The sequence below is a fragment of the Gallus gallus genome, chromosome 1 (assembly GCF_016699485.2).
Source record: "Gallus gallus isolate bGalGal1 chromosome 1, bGalGal1.mat.broiler.GRCg7b, whole genome shotgun sequence".
Lineage (NCBI taxonomy): Eukaryota > Metazoa > Chordata > Aves > Galliformes > Phasianidae > Gallus > Gallus gallus.
Genome location: NC_052532.1, coordinates 40022785 through 40044929, shown reverse-complemented (window position 1 = coordinate 40044929; position 22145 = coordinate 40022785). Strand labels below are relative to the sequence as shown.

Genomic DNA, 22145 nt, shown 5'->3' with positions numbered 1-22145 from the left:
GGATGATCTTTAAGATCTCTTCCAATCTAATATGATTCTACTACTCCCACAGCATATACTCCTTGTAAGCTCTCCTTGCAAAATAAGACTTTTCATCTGAACTAAACGAGCAATGCTGGAATTAAGAGTGAAATTTAGTCTTGTTTCATGCTTCACTAGGACATGAATCTATGAGCTCCTGAGCAAAACTATCATTAGTGATGTCTCCTGCTCCCTCTCTCTCCACTCCCTTTATTACTCCTCTCTTTTCTCTGATTTCACGCTCTTCACACCCCTATACATTCCGTATTAAAATTTTGTATTTAGCTTAGCAATGTGTTCTTTAATTTCTCAATCATACAAGGGGAAAAATCCAAAGAAAAAGTGTTAATTCTTACGCTGACATTATAGGTATGTCCTCCTTTCAGTCCTTCTATCATGGCAGTGACTGACTGATCTGTTTTATCAATGACACTAAGGTTGTGGATCCGGATAGCAGCAGGATCATCTTCATTGTACACCATAGCTTGATACACCTGAATATTCCCATTTGGTTCAGATGGCGGCACAAATGTCACTTGGAACTTTGTTACCTCATCGGGTATCTTCTGAAATGTTACGTTGTTAGGTGGGTCTTCAGGTACTGAAATAGACATTTCAGTGATCTACTTAAATCAGTTCACTACTCTGACTACAAGAGTAAAACTTGAAAAATTACAAATAATACTTCTGCCTGTCTGTATAATCTCTTCGGTATTATCTGTTTCCAGTAAAAAACATCTCAACATTTTAATTGTATATGTAAATATTTATAAAGACAATTAAAAGTTAAATATGTAGTGAAATATTATTCTTGATGATAGCATTTAATGCTACAAATACTAAAAATAATTGCTAGATAATCCTCAGTAGTTTCTACTCAGACAAGTTCCAATTTTCTACTCAGAAAGCCTGAAGGCATCACTGTACTTTGAAATAAACAAAGGTAAACAAATCCTCGCATGGGCTGACAAGCAAGAAGCATGTGTTAGTTTAGAGTAGCCTTTCCTGAAAGCCCTGTCAACAGCTTGCTCCCTCTCGACATATAAGCAAGCTACTCTTCCTAACAGTCTCTACTTATCAAAGCAGACTCTCTAACAAAAAACCTTTCTGCTATCTGATGCCCAGACACTAGAAGGGAATCACGGTAGGTCAAACAAGTGTTTCAGCTTTTGTCCAGAAATGTACCAGAAGCCAGCAACTACACAAACATAACATGCCCTTTTGCCAAAGACGGTTATTTATCAAACTTTTATTCCAGTAGTATATTGTAAAGACAGCAGAAATGTAAATCATTTTCCCTATGTCCTTGTCTGAAAGAAAAGGCTGTAACATTCTTTCCCAGCAGCTGAATATTTACAGCTCTACCTGAGCAGACAAATCTGTAGTATGACCTCTAAATAGTGAAATCAAGTAACTGAAGGTAAACACATTCCCTCAGCAAAGGATTTAGATACAGTTGTTAAATCTTCCAGTTTTTTGTTTTTTTTTTTTAACCCTTAACAACAAATCCTAACTCAGGCTCCTCTGTAGTAAGTCTATGTAACTTCCTCAGATACTCTGCTGTACCCTAGACTGTACAAACCAGATGAGATGAGATGATGGAAAAAGTAACTGTTCTTCAGCAAGGTTACTGCACCTTCTAATGTATCACACTTCAACATGAAAGAAAGGGCTACTAAATAAAGATAGCTCACAAGACAGTCTCAGCTACCAATTAATTTAATCTTGATTCATTTTTCCACAGGAGAAGCAACTCAATACCAGCAAAGATATCAGATGTAGCACAATCAGAAACCGTGTATGTTAAGTTAGAATTATATCTTCCCCATGTACATCAGTCTTTATTTTCCTAACAAGTGTTGTCTACTTATTGTAATGTAAACTTTGGTGTCATGACTCCTCATATGGTTTACTCACACTCATTTCTCCACTTTTTTTTTTTTTTTCTGAATAACTCAATAGTTCAGCAATTTTCTTTTTCCTTAATATCCACCTCCTTTTCCAAATTGTTTTGAATGTGTGGAAGAGCTGACTCTAGTATGGATCCTTATAGGCCTTCACCTGCAACCTCCTTCTATCCAGAATACACAAATTATGTACTCAGATAAGTACAGGTGCCATATACAATAATTCACTTCATTTAAAGGTAAATCTCAGTATTTATTGTCACCATCACTTTCTTGCTAATTGACATGTTCTAAGTATTAAAGCAAAAATTACTGTGAGAACAAATGTATATTAAAAGTGCACCATGTGTTTAAAACTGTCATTTATGAGATGAAGGGAAAAAATGCAAACAGTGATTCATATAAATCAGAGAAAAATACACACCTGCTTCAAAAGTGGAGACAATTACTGGAGAACTAGCTTTGCCTTCAATAGCTGCAGCATTAACATCCCCCGTAAAGGCAATGATTACTACAGAATACCTTGTAAATGCTTTTAAATCAGAAATTTCTAAGATTTTACCCTCATCATTCGTCCTCAGAAACTGGGCTTTATAATTTTCATTATCTACCTGTAAAATAAAATTTAAAAAAAGCAAGACTTCAAACAATCAACAGCAGGATATTTAAACAGCATATTTAACTCTTATCTTCCCCCTTTCCTAATCATTCATATAAAAGAGTTTACAAGAAGTCTTCAGCTAAAAAGGCTAAAAAGCTACACAGGGAGCACACTTCTTTTGCACTCACTTCTTGCTTCCTTGGCACTTTGTGTAGTAGGTGACTAGGAAATGGCCTGTTTGTTTGCTTTGGGTTGGAAGAGACTTTGTACTTACATCCACAAAACAAACATAACACAATTTACAGAAAATAAGGTCATAGGAGAAGAAGTGATCTGAAATGGGAATCCAACTAGGCAGAGATACAGAAAATGAGTAGTTATATAGATGAAAATAGTTTGGAACAGAAAAAAAGAAAAAGAAAAAAAATATAAGAAAATTGGATAGTAATTTATAATGTTAATACTATCACAGAGAGAGAAATTCCTCTTGGGATATTTAATAGCAAAATATAATAGCAAAATTATTTCTAAGATAGTGAGAAGGGAGTGATTCTGTTACTAGAAGAACTGGAAAGTAGAAATAATTGGAGTTTAATCTAGAAAAGAGAGAATGGCAGAGTAGTAACTGCAAAATATAAAAAGGATGTTACTAAATTAAAGATAATACATTGAAAATCCAATCAGAAATTACCTTTGCACTAAAAAAAGATCGGGATTAAGTATTACAAAATGTTGCAACAATTTATCTAAATATATATATATATTTACTATATACTATATATATATACACACACTATATATAAAACTGAGACTGCAAGGTTAGTGAAAAACTGGAACAATATGTAGGAGTTTGCTCAGGATTTTGCTCACTTTTAAGAGTGGGATAACAAACCACCCGCCAGCAGGATTCCAGGTACTCTTGTTCTTGTGTTAGAGCAACAATATGGACCAGGTTACTTCTCAGGTTCTGAATGTTTCAAGTAATCTGCAGCTCTGCAGAAAAATAATCTACAAAATCTATAAATCTATTGGCTTTATATCCAACAAATCACTTCTAAGCTGAAAAAAGAGAAAAAGTAAAAATGGGGGCTTTTCTAGCATATGTCTATTCCTGCTGCTTCAGTTAATGATGTTTTCATTATTGTTTCTTCAGTATGTAATTTGAAAAGAGGATTAGGTAGCTGTACAGTAGTTTTCCCACTGGATGCAATCTGTATTAAACACAGCTGCTAAAACAGTAGAGCAGTTCTATCATACCTTTTATTTGACAGATACTCATCTATCCCCACTGAGAATTAATGTGAACTAAACTTTTTGATGGACTAAGCAGACATTCATTTCCTGGGATGGCCATCAAGAGTTGAAATACTTTTTCCTATCTGACTATCAAAAATCTGGCATATAAATATTTACACAAAAGCTAAAAGACAATTTCAATGCTGCATCATTATAGTTATAGTCTTCCAAAAGTAATATGGTTGGTTGTATCTTCCTTACTTGTTTTCAGTAACATTTTATTCATGACTAATTCTAACTACAATAGACAGCATGACTAACTAAAATATGACATTGATAAAATGTACATAGGTCAGTTTTCCGATCTAAGTAAGTGCAAGAAATATCCTAGTAATTTAAAAACGATCTGAATACATTCACTAATGAATACTAACTACTGACTTTTAGAAATAAAGATGACAGAGCAGAAATAGAAAACTATTCTACTCTATGAGCCAACTTTTATAAATCCTTAAAGATACTCAGTTGACAACTGAAATGAGCAAGCTGTAGATACAGAATGTCTGTAGAGTTTCAAGTTTTCACAAAAAAACTTGCACAGGGACAATAAAATACATACTCAAATGTTCATCACTAAAAGATTGTGACAGTTATGTTGGCCTTTGGGAAGGAATAAATTTGTCTATTAAGACAGTTATCTACAGAATTGACACCCGTCGTTACTGATAGTTAGAAAATCAACATCAGATAACAAGTAACCTCTAAACAGAAAGGTACTTGAAGTATATTTGGAAAAAAAAAATAAGACTTTGTAAGAGCAAACACAAAATGTCCATGAAATTGAACATATCAAAACCTGTTTTTAAGTTTATTAGGAATTCTGGTAGATGCACAGTTTATCTTAATAAGAAACTTACTGTAACTTAACATTGTTCACATAACAGTAACGTGTTCATAGTGCAGAATCTGATGATACCCTGTTTACAATGTAGGATTATTGGATCAAGGAAGAATTGTTTAAATACAAATTGATTAAACAACGTGCATAAATCATCAAGCTTTCAAAATTGAATTTGAAGGTTTTATTTAAACCATCAAAATAAGTCTTTCTATTGATCCACTATAATTATATTTAGTCAAAAAGTGTCAGGAAATTTTCACAAGGAAAAAATCTTCTCTAACTTCAGTAAAGGAGGAATACAGACTGTAACATAATTTCTTGTGACCTTCCCATCAGGCCAAGGCACTGCTCCTTCCCTGTTAGTTATTCCCTTGTCTGTCTGCCTGTCCTTCCTCCTACTGCTGAGGTAAGTGTGTTCAGAACTGAACAGATTGCACTGTAAACAATGTAGAATGAATTTACAGTACACATTACTCTATACTGTAACTTCATTGAGGAGTATAAAAATATTCAGATTTTTTTAATCATCTTTTTAAGAATTTTACTTGCACAAAAATCTCATCATTAATATTTTAGCATATCCACAATCCTTATGACTCATTTAGAAAAACTGAAAATATATAGATAATGTTACTCTTATCCCAGAAAATAACTTTATATTTATAGTCTTCAAATAGTTTGAAATACTCTTTCAATTTTTTCCCATTACCTAGTAGGCTTACGCAGAATTTCTGAACTTGCAAACAGCAGGTTTGCCTAGATTAAGTCTATTGAACTCCTTCCATTTACACTGATAGCCTTATCTCTATAATTTCTGAACTACTGGGGATCCTATATCCTACTTAAAACTTCTCATATGCACAAACTTATAAAGTTCCATATCTTGCCACAGGGCAGGAAATGACTTGAGGTTTATTAATGGTTGTTTTAAGTGTAGTACAGGATGAAAAGAGAAAGGCCACTAGAGCTTTTCTCTTATGTCAGTTTTTTTTTGCTTATAAAGATCAAGGAGAAAGAAGTGTTATTACTATGCTACCAACATACAGCTAATCTGATGAGTGGAAAATCTAGTTTGGCTTAAAAATTCACCCTCTGATGCACTGAGTAACTTTGTACAAGTCATATGCTGCTGCTAGGTTCTCCACTCTTTTGTAAAATTATAACAAAGCCATTTTACTTTAGAGAGACAAAAGCCACTATCATTTTTACTGGTAAACACAATCATTATTGTTTGAAAAAGGTACACCTCCACAAAGCTCAGTTACTGCTTAGCAGTATACATTTATTGCTAAACCTTTTTTTTCTGCAAGACCTCTTATTAGCACACATTCTTTCATATCAACTAATGAATCTATTTCCCAGTAAGAGATATATGAATGTGCAATTAAACCGTATGTGGAATTTATGTGAAAATGGACACTTCAGTTGTACTACTTTTCATTCCAATTTGTATGTTTTTTAACATCTATTATTAAAAACATCTACTATGAGTTCTTACATCATCAAAGATCCATATTACTATAGAAAATAAAACAGAGTTGCCTTACTGAGGTAATGTCTATGAGATAGCACATTGGGCCAGTAATGACAACAGGTTCACTCCAGCTGATATTGATACTGTGAGGAGATGTAGCTAACACTGTCACATTTTCTGGAGGACCATCTGGAGCTATAGAAAAAAAAATATATGTGAGTCACAGTTAAAGAAGTGTACGACAAATAGCCCATCAATTTTAACAGAGAGTAGAGATTATTTTCAAATTTGAAGAGTATTTTCACACATTTGCTATTATATACTGCTTAAATAATGACAACATTTTTCATTCTCATTTGATAAAGCCTGCACTGGGATTTAGAAACACAGCTCTTGTTGCAAGTACCACAGCATTTATAGAGTATTAAATATGTAGAACTTCATCATAAACAGAAATTATAGCCATTGTTTATATATTTATTCATTTATTACAGGTTAATTATGTGTGTTTTCTAGGACACAAGCAAAATATATATATAGCTCTTTACACAAATAGGCATGCCTAATATATGAGAGTGTTGATGTCAAACTCTCACTCAAAGAATGAGAAATTGCAAAAACACAAAGTCTTCTGCAAAAGATTCCAATGATGTTGGACAGTACCAGTGCACACGTTTTACAGAGAAACAGGAGTTTTCTAGATTTCATTTTCATTTACCCTTAACGTAGTAAGAATCTGTAGAAAACACAGATTGAAAAATAATGGGAGCTGTAAGCAGGTAAGTACAATCACATTAAGAAATAGTTTCTTACAATTTCCTTTACTCAAGACAGTATGTGAATTAACCTAGTTATTTGTTTCTAAATAAGACATTCATGAAATCATTTAAGAACAGAGCAAGTCTCAGTGAGTAGTATTACTTTTTCTTAATGTGTGTGGTAAATTTGGGGGAGCTAGATTTTGTAATAGAAGTGACAAAAGATTTGTAGATTATGCCAGAACTTTGCTCCATGGTGCCTTCTTTTTCTTCTTTTTTTTCCATCTACTACAACAAAAACAACAAAAGACAACTGTGACACAACTCAGTGAACAGCCTGCTATAGAACCCACAACAGATTTGTACATAATTCCTTGGCTTCATGGTGCCTTTCTTTTTTTTAATGTACCACAAAAAAAATTGTGACTGTGATTAACAAAAATCAGTGAATTGTCTGTCAGAGAACTTTATGAGGAAAGTTGGAGTGTATACAAGGCTACCTAGATCAGTAGGTAGAAAACATGCTAGGAAAAGGAAAAATAGCATGGAAGGAGACATGTAACTATTGAAATTACATACGATGCCTCATGAGAAGAGATTTTGCACCATGAAGGTGTACATTTTGCTCTGTAGAGGCAAAATAAAATAGGAAAAATAGGGAGCTGAGAAGGTGCTATGAAGAGTTCAAGATATTGGATACAGGGATCAGGCTGGTGTGCTGCTATTAGCACGAATACAATATACTTTGTAGGAAGGATCAAATTCAGCCACTGGAAGTAGTCCTCAAAAATAGAGAATAGGGTGGAACAACAGAATGAAGACTAACTGAATGAACTATGAAAGCACATGAAGGGTGATGAAAGAGAAGAGCAAGTATTTCCCACTACAAACTCGAATTAGAGAGAGTTAAGCTTATTTTTCATGTTCAGACAGTGACTTTCAGTTACTATGGCAGTGGTCCTACCTTCACTCCAATGGAAATTTCTCGAAAATATTATAAAACGGTACATACAGCTTCCCAAGTCTTGGTTTCCTTCCAAACTAACCAAGCTTCCAAAGACAGTTTTCCATTACTCTTTTACAACATTAATGAAGCATTGAATATTTTTTTTCAGATGTGAATTTACATTAGCAAATGATTGTAGAGATAATTTTAAGCCTAACCTAATCTACAAATGATCCGATCTGAAGTTATTATTTTATTTCCATATGCAGGTTCTATTTGATGTATTTTTAGATCTTTCTAAGAAAACTCTAAATAAGTATATCATATTTAAAATACTTATCCAAAATACGTTAAAATTTTAATACCCAGTTTACTTTCATTGTGAAAAGTCCAATATCAGACATCAACTGAAACATACCAACATCTAGGAATGTTTTCTGAAATTAGAAAGGGAACCAGAAAATGAAATATGTCTAAAATTTCTCATGTCTTATAAAAAAAATCTTTTTAAAAACTTTTGACTTCAGTGGGTAACTGCCATGCTCTGATTTAGGTTTGTTTGTGAAATTAATCTAGTCACTACGAGGCCATGATATCACTATACCCTTTCTCTTATAAATCACAGCAATTTACTCAGTAGAAATGACCTAGTCTTATTCTCTCATTCCCCTATAATCCAATCACTTCCTCTCACAAGCACTTTTCTCCTGCTTTTCACAATAATGCATTTTCTGTAACTAATAACCATCATTTCCTGATTATCATGCTTCTATCCTTGCAGAGGAATGTGAGTCTTATGGAGGTCAGGGTCATCTTTCCCATCCATCTGTGTCCTGATGCTAAGGCAACAGTTAAGTGTGTTAGCTTGAAGATAAGTCTGGATAGCCCATCATTTAGGATAATCCTCAAAAATAAGAAGGAATCATCCAGTCTCCTAACAGAAATTCATGCTTGCCAGTTTGGCTAAGGCCAATTCTTTTTCTTTTTCCCTCCAAAATTTAAGTGTGACATTCAGTTATTTCATTTTACAATTAACTAGGTTACCTAAATTTAAACAATTATATCTTATACTGGGCCATACTTACTCTCCAATATTTAGTTCAGAGAGAATGAAAGGACCATAGAAAACCAAGTTCTCTGAGGCAAAATCTACCTGTATACAACAAAAGACATATACAACAAAACTTTCTCACCATACATAAAAATTTCCATAAGTATACCAAGCAACTGAATATCAGCAGAGATTGGGAAAGAAGGTGCTGAAAAGAGAAGCATAACTTTCTGCTCCATGCATCTTTGTCCTATCCTTCATGGGACCCCCTAACATCTGGGATTTTCCTTTGTATGTCAGTATATCCTGGCATAGGAGACCTGGCTGTTTACCAAAAAGCACTGCACTATCTATGAGATCCAAAATCAGCTCAATGGTTTCACTGCTCTTCATTTTCCAGCTAATGCTGATCCTTCGGAGTGATTTTTCCCTTAGAAGGAATGAATTTGACCAGTCTTACTCTCCTTATAAATGGAAAGATGAAGCTAAGGCTAAGTGCAGGTGTGAGGGAACAAAATTTTCTCAAGTGTGGAAAACATTTGTTGTCCTTTCCCTTACTGTGACACAGCACTGTGATCTTCTGTACTGGTAACTACATAAATCTATGACGAAAATATTTCATCTTGCAAAGTAGATTTGGCTCTCGGGTAATCAATCAGCTAAGCTATTACAGTGCTATCAAAGTACTTTATGAGACAGTAGGACAGTTCCTGTGAGAATAATCTGCAAGACAGAAGTTTGAATAGTTTATCTGGTTCTGAGAAGTGGACCTTACTGCATAACCTGTAACATTTTCCACAGAGTGGAACTGTAGCCTATTTCAGTACAGAACATCTCCATGCCACTGAGTTGAATCTTCAAAAAAGGAATTCCTTTGGCCTTAAGGTTAGCTTCATAATGAACAACTGAAATAAATAAATATAACAGATCCTCATCTTAGTCACTGGATATTCAGAATTATTAGCTTTTGCTGTTGTAGTACAAGCGTAATATGCACCACTCGAAAATGTAGATTAGCTAAAACTTCTGTTATGCATTTTTTATTGTTGATGATGAGGTTTCATCTCTCTATGTTCTTGAAATTAAGTCTAACAATTTTTTTATTTTTTATTTTTTGCTTAAATGCTGCAACTTCCTGAATATGAGCATAATAAATATAGGCTTGAGAGAAACAAAAACTTCAGAGTGGCTAACTTCTGCCCTCAAACCTGAACACTCAACTCTCATTATTTTATGGGCTGAGTACTCAGGCTATTTTACATAGCATCTAAGCACCCTTAAGCCCTAGCAGACCATGTATATTGGCTGGGTACCAGCAGGCTAATCCAGAGGGTGCTTGGCCCAGTCCACATGGGAGAGAGGAGGGGAAACTGCACCTGTTCAGTGGATGCACTCTGCAGAACCTCCTGGAGCACCCCCAAATTTCTTTTCTCCACTACAGGAAGTAAACTTTGCAAAAGAGCAACCATTAACAATAGTCTGTATTTAACAGTATTTTTACAGACTGGTCTGTGGGATATATCAGGTCAGGTAGCTGGATACTTGCCTTTGCCAAGGCCCCAACACTGCTCAGGGAGGTCCTTGGTGCTCCTGAAGCTGCCAGCTGGACACCCAGCTGTGACATGTCCTGTTTCTCATTTTCCTCTTCAGCTGATTGCCACTGCCCCCAGGATAAAGGCCAGCATCCAGCCACAGTATCTGGAACCCTGCCCATGCTTTTTGATTCTGGGGCAGCGTGTTTTATAGGCAGCTGATCACTCTACATGTCATCTTAGTTCAGAGGAAATTTGTTGCCACCCTGTACCCCCCACTACAGACACAGGGCATGGGAAGGGATTGTGCAGTCCATTGAAGCTTTTCTGCTTTAACTTCTGTCTCCTCAGGAGAGATAGGAAACTATTCTCTCTTAAACCACACTGACACTGTCTGGAGAGGAAATCTTAAAGATGATACTTGATGTGATGATATGTGTTTTGGTTATCTGCCTCTCTGTTCAGTTTAAATATCTAATTTTCCTAAACTCGGTAACATTTTATCAAGGTTTTTGCATATCTCAGCAGCTGAGATGTATGGAATATAAAAAAATATCCCAGAGCTTGTGGTTCTTGGCTCACAAGTTGTGCAACTTCTGTTACCTATTTTCTGCTCTGTCTGGGGTCATGTCTTTTTATTTTATTTTACTTTCATTTTAAATATTGTATTACTTTACAGGCATAGCATCTGCGCAAGAACTGGACAAAGAAAGTGCACATGAGAATGACTCTGTAGCTGACTCCAGTACTTTTCAGTCCAAAGGACAGCTTCTGTGCTTTACTTGAAAAAATGAGTCGTTGTGAAGTTCGCTATCATGGTGCCTAAATCTCTTTACACTTTTGAGCTTAGAATTTTTCTACTGTAGTTTCTCATCTGCAAATGAAGATTACAACATTTCCTTACCTTGCAGGAAAACTGTGACATAGTTATGGACAGATGGATGTATTACTGCATAGAGTGCACAGATACTATAAAGAACAAATACAAAAGCCTCCCGAATTCACATCACATGATTGTAAAAACATGAATGGAACAAAGTTAGTATGTGGACCATTGAATGATCCTTGTAACACAGCTATTTACGTCCTTGGTCTATTAAGATTACTGTGAAATGGAGTGAAGGAGCTGTGACTTAGACAGGCTGCTCATGGTGATTCTCTTTCGCTCCACACAGACCAAAGGCCAAATCTCAAATGTGCTCTGACTTAGGCTGGCTGCAGACTGGTAGGAAAGGTTACGTGTCCCCATATCAACTACATAAATAATTTATGTTTCATTCCTCTTTTCTCAGACATCATATCTGTGACAGTTAAATGAAATCTTCAGCTGAGGTATGGCAGTCCTAATATATGTCATGATGTCCTTGTGGACAATACATAGCTACTCTGCTCTGCAACTTGAGGTAAATAATGGTATTGAAAAGAAATCATAATCCCTTTGAAAATACTGCTTACGTTCTACTGGGAAGAATGCACAGCAGAATTTTTGGAAACTGTTCACATGAATGAACAGGCTTTGAGTCAAAGAATAAAAAGACTACTTTTCATTGACACACCTCGCATATGAAGATGAACTGAACACAACATATCAACTCAAATTAGATGAAACTCAGATGTACCAATTCTAGATATAGAGTTGGGCTGAGGAATGAAATTTCTCTTGAGCTAATAGGACAGTAAAACAACCAAATTACAGTAAAATCTAAAGTAATGTAACGAATGCAAACCTATCAAATGATTTATATCACGATATTTTGAACGTGAAGAACTGCAATCAGTCCTTATTGTATTCACTAGCACTATGGGTCTCTGAAGCAACACCTTCTACTACATGTTCTTACTTGATTAGATGACCAACCCTTTGTTATAGCAATATGACATACAACAAACATCCTTACTTACAGCCAGGAAGTGTTTGTGTAGAAATCCAAGGAGAAGAACTTCCATATCCAGCATTTGTACTGGCAGCAACTGCAAATCTGTACCATCTGTATTTTTTTAGTCCATACACCGTCTCTTCTATCTGGGCATTGACTCCTTTTTCATATAAATACTGATGAATCTCATCTTCAATACATTCCTTAGTTTCCCAATTACTGCAGTAGATAGATTGTAGCTGTGTGGTAATCTTGTAGTTTTGAAAGTAGCCAGGGATCGATTTCGGTGATCTCCAATTCAATGTCACACTTGTTGATTGCACGTTGGAAAAAACAATATCCCTGGGAGCACTAGGAACTACAAATAAAAACTACTGTAATAGGTCTTCAGTTGAATGAAGTGATTGCAGCTATTACTGTTTTATCCAGTGTTTAAAAAATAATTTGTAATGAATGTCTGAACTACAGGATTCAATTTCATAGGGTTAATAAGGAATAAATGCATTGGTTTAACTGACACCAAATATATATAGGTGGCATACATTTACTATAGTTTTGAAATAAAGAAAAATACTTTTAGGTGTGGCATGCAAGGCAAGCTTTGAGAGGTGTGACATTGCTGTTGCTACATTTGGGGTTAGGTCTCAACTCAGGGAGAGAGTATGAAGCAGTTATTTTTGGCATATTCATAATAACTCTTACTGCTGTTGCTGACTGAGATTCCTCACCTCTCACTTAGAAATATTTGTCTCCCTCTCTCGTCTCACCTTCTGAATGGTATCAACACATGCAGTATGTTTCTGTATCTTTGCATAATACAGCTGTTTTACAAGCAGTTCAGCAAACAACAAATTAAAAAATTAAAAAATAAAAATAAAAAAACAACCCCAAAACAGTAGCACTTAAATAATATGGCCATACAAGACAGAAAAAGAAACTTTCCACAGAGTTTCCTACTGTATTACTTAAATATGTATATATGCATATTTATACACAGATTTATATCAATGTGCATACACATGCACATACACACACATTTACCCATATCTATATTAAGCCAACAGTGTACTCTCAGCTCTTGCAGATTGGATGCAACATATGGTTTTGTGCTATATCAAATGGTCATACAGTAAGCTAATATTATCTCTAAGACCCTCTGTAAGATAATACTAATACTCTATGGCAAAAAAAAAAAAAAAAAAACTGCAGAGAAATCAGCTCAGAAATCATTTAGTGCACTTAGCTTTAAAGCGTGCTTTGGACTTTTTGAGGGAAGAAGTATTGCTGGTAAAAGAAAACACATTATATATCCGAAACTGAAACTGAAGAAGCCCAAAGGCTTACATAAAGAATAAAAGGATTTCAGGCCAATGTTACTCCAGAAGAAAGAGGAAACCTTCGATACTTCTTTTCAGCCTTTTGGGAACGTCTGATTTCAGCATTCACCTGCCACAATTTGTGCATAAAACATCACAACATAACAAGCTGAAGCTTCTCTACTAAATGTGAATATTTAACAAGAAAGAGATGCAGATTCACAATCAAAACAAGCTCGAACAACAAAAAGGTTGAGAAATTCAAATCCCTTCATATGAGCACAAAGAAAATGGAGCCTGTGGGACAGAGGTCAGACACAGAAGTCAGAGGGACTTCCTCTGTCACAGTATACAGTAGCCACATGCCTCCAGCCTGATGCTGACTAACCAAACACACACCAAAAGCTAACTGCAAAAAAAAAAAAAAAAAAAAAAAAAAAGAGAGAGAGAGAGAGAGAAAGAAAAAGAGAAAGAAAAACTATTTGGCAGAGCTAACTTTCATCACTATATTGCAAAATACCAAAGTCAATGTTGTTTTGCTGTTATTATTACAGTGAAGAGAAGCAAAGTACAGGAAAGAGTAAATTACAGCAAATCAGGTTGAAACTGTCTTGCTTCATCAGTTTTAGAGAGGTAATATTCAATATGTTCACTTTGGACAAAAAACCACCTATTTTCACAACTAGGAAAATAAAAGTAAGGGAATATTTTATCCATTAGCAACTGGAAAAGAAAGGTGGATGAATGTTCAATGATTATTATGAAAATTCTGTATCCTTTAAAAATCCTGATTTCAATTAGGATATAGGCTACTGCGAACTGTTAAGGAACTGCAAAGAATATTGACCTTACACACTCAATTATGATGATGACAAAATTTGAGATAAAATGGATAAAATCATTTAAGTGAAATAAAAGTTGTCACCAAGTCGCACCCTGTACTAGAATTAAAATAAAGTCTTTTTAAGACTCAATGCTATACATTTCAGGAATTTAAAAGTTAAGAGTCAGCAGTTCCAAAGACAGATCAAAATTAAAGTAATTTAAGGAAATTCCATCCTCCTCCTCAATAAGAGGAGGATTACTCTCTTTTGATAAGGAACATAACCTCACTATCCCAAGCACATGACCAAGAACTTCCGCTGTGATGGGAACACCCAACATTGGATGGCTTGGAATAAAAATTTAAAATTGGTCAACGCAGAGATTGAAACAACTGACCCTAATAAACATTAGTCTACCATCACAAATGTCCAACAGCTGAAAAATGATTATTGCACTACACTCCCATTTAAATGATAGACTGGATTAAATACCAATAAACTATCTTGCATAAAGCTTAAAGCTTTCTGCCTGAGCATAGGAAAAATGATTCAATACATTTTCATGCTTCCTCATCACAAGATTTTTAGGAAAGCAGACCCTAAAAAGCATCCTTTATCCACAGATCTTACCATAATCAAGGTTCATGACAGAAAAGCAGAACCACAAAGAGCCTGTCTGAATATAACAATGGAAAAATATAGAAACAAGTTAAAGTGGACAGTAACCAGTTGATTTCTGGGTGCCAAAAGGAAGGTGGAAATATACGTTCATTCCAACTGCACAGCTAGTAGAGCTGCAGGTGGGACAACTGCAGTCTTGTGCAACTAAAATTAGGCAGGTTAAAGAGGCAATTGCTGGCAGAGTGTTGCCTATGTTGTAGCCACACGGTGGACTTTCCTATTCAAGAAGAGTGTCCTAGTCCCCTAGTTTCAACTTGAGAGTTCACAGTTCTGTAGGAAAGACAGAAGAGATGCCTGACACCCTGAGAGAACTACAAATTGTTTAAGGAAAAATACCAGTGGCTGTGATTTGTGGGCACTCACACACAACATCTATAGCTGAATAAAGCCAGCTCTTTGTACTGACAAACTCTCAAAGAGCAAGCAGAAGTACAAAAGGCAGAGAAACTGTTTCTGTCACCTTGAGAAGAGTCCTTTTTCCCCCTACCTGCAGAGGGAGTCCATAAAAATTACTCTTACAAGGCTGAAGATGGTCTGAAAATCCTAGTGAGTACATAAAAACTAACATTTTGAAAGATAAGACTGCATGTATAAAAGCAGTATAATAGACATTTGACAAAGACCTATTTTGTACAAAAAGCATTTATTTCTATTTTATGTCACTGTTTTTCCCAGTTTTCTAAGACTTACGTGTGCAAAATATTTCTAATCTACAAAAAAAGATCACTCAGTAGAAGATACAAGAAAGTTTTTTGTACCAGTGCCTAGCTAGATCTTTAAAATAGAATCAGAACCTTAAAGTTACTCAGTTTAAAATTTAGTTCATCTTATGTCACTTCTTCTATATAAAAATCAATTATAAACATAATCTAATCTGTCATTAGAATGAAAAACCATGATGTGACCCCAGAGTCCGTTGCAGGGGTGCTCCAAGGGCCGCAGCAAGGAGCAGTGACGCCCAGTGGTACTCCTGCACTTGATGACTGTGTTCAATGACACAATTTCAAGACAATTATGCTATTGGGTTACAGATACAAAGAGGATTACAATTACTCCAGCATGGAGAATCAGATTTCCATTCCTCAAGAATGACTAAAATTCCCCCAACTTTTTCTCTCCACAGATGGTACTGATTTGAACAAACCATTCCATGCTTCCTAGAGTAATCATGCAGCTTGTTTAAATTTTCCAAACATGACTCAACTATGATGAAGTGATCACTGTTCATACTAAAAGCAACTAAAGCCAAAAATTGCATCTCTGTGAACTATTCTTTTAGACTAACAAAGACTTATCTATCTGCTCTTATATACTCCTGCTTTAATACAAGCTTAAAAGGCACTTTATTATTCTTCCTGAATTCCAGAAGGATGTATTGGAAGAAAAAAACTAGAAAAGGGGTGTGTTTGGGGTGATGTAGGACACTAACTGTCCAGGACTGAGCCCTGATTAGCTTATTGGAATTCTAGTCCTAATCACATATTTAAACTTTCCACAAATCATGGGCAGTACTCTTTAAGTTCATCATTCTACAACCTGCAGCCTTTCCCTATTCGACTATATTGCATTTGCTATAATTCATCTAGCTTTGGGAGTACGGTTTTCAAAGTCTGAAAACTTTGATGCAGTGTACTCCATAGTTTTCAATTTAATCTCTTTTAATTCAGCTTCTGAAAGCCAGCCGGGATGCTGGCAGAGTGTCTAGCCATGAAATGCTGGTAAGTCAGTTTCTGGACTGGAGAAGTAATGAGGTATTTTCAGGTTCATCCACCATTGTTCCCATGATGGCCAAACTCCAAGGAAAAGTGCCTGAAGCCAGATCCACATGGGATATTAAGCTCCTAAAACCTATTTACGTGCCTGAACTCCTACTGAAGTTGACAGGAAGTTAAGCACCTAAATAGAAGTGACTTTCACAGATCTTGGCCCCAGTTCCCTATGCTCGTCTGGCTGCGATGCTAATCAGTCCTTCCAAAGCTGGCGGACTGCTCTGAGATTAACATTTTATTTGAGAAACCAAATGAAAGGAAATTCCTTGCAGAAAAGGCACCTGACTGTACAGAGACTCAGATCAAGCTGCAATGTGTCAGTGGAACTGGTTTAAAGCCACAGAAATATTCTGTAGGAAAAATCTTATTTGGAATCCAAAGATAACCAAGGGCAGCAAAGGACACAATTACAAAAAAATCTAATGAGAAAAGAGAAAAGTTACAGCTTTCTGTAAAGACTTCTGTGGAAAAGAACGACTACAGCTGCATGGGCTGGGGAACAGAAGACAGTAATCTGATATGGCATAGTTCCTAACGAAGTTAATAAAAAAAGTCTGCCTACAGAACAGCTGCTTGTAGCTGGAGTTTGGATTAAAAGAACAGCGGCAGCCTAGAAGTCTGTTGGGTGGTATTAAGAGCATCAAGAGGAGGAAAGTGAAGAACAAAGTAGAACAGATAGCAGTAGGCACCCAACAAAATGATCTTCAGAAAACTGAGGTATTGGCAAAGAAAATGAATATTCTGTATTGATTATCTCCATTAATTTTTGAAAGCTTTGTTACCCAAAGGAGTTTCCTGGGTTAAGCTGATATCCCTGGTGATACTAAATACTACTCTAGTATGGACTGCTAACTTCAGTGGGACTCACTGCAATATAAGGTCTTGCTTGGTACGAACAAGAACATCATAAATAGGTCCCAGATGATTTCACTAACATAAAAGTGAAAAAAAAAAAAAATCTGTAGACTGTTTTTCCCATGACTTGGGACTGATACTATCAGACATGCTCTAAAGGAAATTGCACAGTTGAGAACATGCCTTAAAAAAGCATCCTTGGTTTAGGTCTCTGACATTAGAAAATTCCGTACCTAACTGTAGGATATAAGGACTGAAAAATCAAATCATACGTATCCAAGGATAAATGCACACCTTAAACAAGGCTTAGAAAAGTAGTGACAACTGTCAGTAAACTTTAGTCTTAAATTCAATCAAGAATGCTCAACTTACTGACAAACTGGACCACTGTCTACTTTTTAGTAAATAATATATTTGACCTGTAAATGCTTTTAGTGCCAGCTTTGTATGTATATCTTACCATCATTTCTTTTATGTTCAGAGTTGATAGAGTCCTTATTAAAAACAACCAAAAAAAAAAAAATTCATCCTACACTGTATGTTTCCTCTATTTTTATCTACCTGCTTACAAAAATAACATCAATGCAATTTAATGGGTAGCCACCATCTGACTACTGCATTTGTCTAGTGAAGATTTACCATCAACATCAAAGCCACCAACTTATATTTGGACATACCAACGAATCAGAAAATCTAAAAAAAGATCTACACTACATTAAGAAAATGGAAGTCTGTGGATAAAAAGCACCTGAGATCAGTCTTGGAAAAAAAAAAATTGAAAGATTCTTGGTCATGATATCCTTCCATTTAAAGGATTCTGCCAATGCATTATGGTCATATGTAGTTCTCTTCCCAAGGCAATGAAGAAATTCACATTACTCCAACTCACAGGGCTGTTGCGAGATGCCATGTACTACAAAAAGGCATATGGTGGAGGAAACAGACCATTTTCTTGGAGATGTAGAATGTTTTAAGCCCATTCTATTTGCTTCACAGGCCTAGATGAAACTGGCCGTATTTTCCAGTGGGCAACTTCATTTTGGAGGTACAAAACCAGAATCCTTAAAGGTTCACTTGTTCAGAGAATAAACTTGTTTTATGTCCAAGGAATTACAGATGATGATAATTTGCCAGCTCTGCACTACAAGACCTAAGAAACTTTTCTAATATTAATCCTTTTGGGCACTCCTTTATCTCATCCATAAAGAATACTTCTGTATACAGCTGCAAGTTAGTACAGGCCAGAAAAAAATAAGAAAAGATTAATCTAGAAAATGTTTCTTTGACAAATTCTTAGTAATATTTCTTTTAAATTGAAGTTATGAATGAATCTCTGTTTAGTAGAAAACAAATAGTAAGTACCATCACCACAGTACAACATGGCTCTCAACTTATTACAGGGCTTTGTGTTCATTTACAATATTACATAGGAATAGTAGTAAGGAGAGAAAAATTACACTGCATGTCTTAATATTATAATAAATAGATTTTTCAGAGAACAGTAAATGCCACAAATGGCTTTTTAATTCTCTTATTTTTATTCTTAACTGAATGACTCTTACAATATCCCCAGACTTCTGAGCTAACTGAAGCTGCATAGCTTTAGCATGCCTCCCTGAGAACTATCCTACCAATTTATGGCTCTTTTTCCCTTCTATTCAACCCTAATAAAATTCCATTTTAATGTGTCCATTTTCTTGAAAATAATCCAAAGACAGCTATTTAGTCATAAAATCCCAAATCATTTATGCATGTGTACTTGCTATATTATCTTTCATATAATGCATAATGTATTTAAACACAAAGTAACATTACCACTACAAAGTTGATCGTTTTTGTAACGCACTGCAGCCTGGCAGAAGTGGTTTACCATGACAATGGAGCAATATTAGACACAAAAATCTACTAATCTCCCCATAAATTTAATTTTCGTGATTCATGTTTAATTTTACCCAGATATGAACAAGTGTACCTAAAAGAAAAAAAAAAAAAAAAAAGAGGCAAGTGAACTCGGTAAAAATGTAAAGGTCAAACATTATGCAGTAAGACACGGAGCCAAATTCGATTTCACTTTGTGTCAGAAATAAATGCATTGTCAGTGACTCAGTGCTGGCTACATATTCTGTGACTAATCTTAGACCACCATAAATAAGAAGCTGACAACAGCTATAAAACTGTTTCCATTCCCAACCATGAATCTCCAATTCCTAGTAGCCAGTCACCAGAAAACAATTCATGCAAACACACAGTTAAGGAAATGTCCTAATAATATCTAGTTTGCTGTAAATATGACTAAGCAACAACCTGCAAGTCAAATGTTAAACAGCAAGAAAGAGTCTATGCAGTGTATGTACAAAAAAAAAAAAAAAAAAAAAAAAAAAAAGTATATTGTAGTATAATCCTTCACTCAGGCAAACTCTTTAGTGATAAGATATGTAAGTCATGTGTTGTTAGAAAATAGTGCTATTTTTTCTCCTACTAGTACAAATCTATAAAACATAGACAACAGGCTAATAGCCCATCTTTCAAGCCAAGGACTAGTACTGCATGCACTGATTTTCCAAGATTTCCTCAAAAACTAGCAGCTAACCCCAAATTCCTCAAAAATCCCAGCAGCTAACTTTTCCAGGTGGCAGCCTTCTTTCAGTTTACCAGCAACATTTCTCCACCTTCAAGGAAGCAGGCGACCCAGAAAGCTTCCTGTTCTCCTTTGTACCAGAGGGTAACATGCCTCTCATAAATCTGTCTTCAAAAGTTTCTGGGTTTGGACAAGCCCAGTTTTAATCAGGCATCAGCTTGCCAGTCTGGACACCCATTCTCAATTTCAGTCTTACTGGAGCTCTGAGTCAGGACTGGCTTTTCATCAGCTCTGATTTAAAAGAAAGTGTACTTTAGGTAAATGCTTGCCTGCATCCACATTCAACACAGCAGTTAAGATCACTGCATTTTTTTCCAGCCAATGCTGTAAGATTTGATCATACTTATCTCTAATGTTAAAATAATGCTTTCCTCAAAAGCAGATTTTGAATCCTGTTGATGGACAAAAGGCCCTGAGCAAACAAGAGGATGCATTACCAAGGTAAAACTTTTAAATCACCAAAAAGCTAGAAAGGAATGGACCTATTCTAAAACCATAGGAAGAAGCGCTGTATTTTTTTTATCCACTACCAGAAACAAATATTAAAAGAGCAGGGATTCAGCTGCCTGTAGTACTTCAGGTCTGCTTGTTTCATAGTTATCGTTTAAATTAAAGAAAATAATTAACTTTAGTAATTAGTTACCTTCTTCTGGAAGTGTACTGGCATTGCATATCTGTTCTTCACCATCACCAGCAGATGTTGCAGCTTTTATTTTAAACTGGTAAGAAATATTTGAAAGCAGATTTTGGAAAGTATGCAGTGTAGTATCAGATGAAAAATTTGTAGAACTTCCTTCAACTGTTACAATGTAATAGGTAATCACACCATTGGATGAAGCAGGAGGCTCCCACTGCATGAAGATCGATTCCCAACTTGTTGCAATACAATGAACATTCTGGACAACATCTGGTACTTCAAAGATACACATGTCCCAAAGATTAACATTCTTACACAATTAAAACCATAATCACAGAGAAATATAGTTGGAGAAACGGAGACATAATATTCAGAGAGAAGGTGAAACATTCCAGTGACAGATAAATAGATACCACACGCAAAACAGGTTGAGAGAACAAAAAGAATCTCTCTGCTAGTACCTGACATAGAAGAGGCAACCTATCTGGCTTTTTCTTAGTTTCATGCTCCAGTTTTAACTTCACTTCTCATATTTCCCTGTTTTAGTAACTGAAGTGTAGTAGAACATACACAGAAGTGTTCACAGAACTCATATATTCTACAACAGCATCAACATCAGAAAATTCTTATTTATCTCTCAGCTTTGTTGTTTGTTGTTTTTAAGGCACTGTATCATCTCTCTCTTTTCAGCTGAGCCACGATTTGCACAGAAGTCACTGGACAGGCTTCAGAGCTGTCCTACCAATGCTATTGTCTAATTGTTCCTCACCTTCTCGGTCGTCCCAGCAGGAGAAATTTGTAACTGTTCATAAAAACTGAATAAAAGGTAGCACATACCATACTCATACTATACACATTTAGACGTGAACAATTCATTAAATAGAACAAAAAATAAAAGTATCTTGAAAAAGGCTAAATTTCTGGCTGTACAAGCTAAGAGAAAGCGAATACATAATAAGTATACTTCCTCTGCTGAAACGTGTCCAGGAACTGTTACTGAGGAACCAGAAATAGAGGGGAGCCTGTTAATTATCACTGCATAAAGGTAGATGAATTTCTTTAAAATGATTAATCTACTGGCACGTTCAATAAAGACTAGAGAACGTACCATTAGATGAACT

General features: G+C 35.5%; 1 protein-coding gene across 7 annotated transcripts in view; it reads right to left on the bottom strand.

Annotated features, from left to right (window-relative positions):
* Positions 1–22145, bottom strand: part of PTPRQ (protein tyrosine phosphatase, receptor type Q) — a 123717-nt gene that overhangs the window by 33749 nt on the left and 67823 nt on the right. For all 7 annotated transcript variants that reach the window (XM_040667503.2, XM_040667510.2, XM_040667520.2 and 4 more), the window contains 5 exons: positions 21031–21300; positions 12330–12662; positions 6214–6335; positions 2353–2539; positions 378–622 (listed from right to left, as the gene is read on the bottom strand). In XM_040667503.2, coding sequence (XP_040523437.1) covers positions 378–622; positions 2353–2539; positions 6214–6335; positions 12330–12662; positions 21031–21300 — 1157 coding nt within the window. The remainder of the gene's footprint in view (positions 1–377; positions 623–2352; positions 2540–6213; positions 6336–12329; positions 12663–21030; positions 21301–22145) is intronic.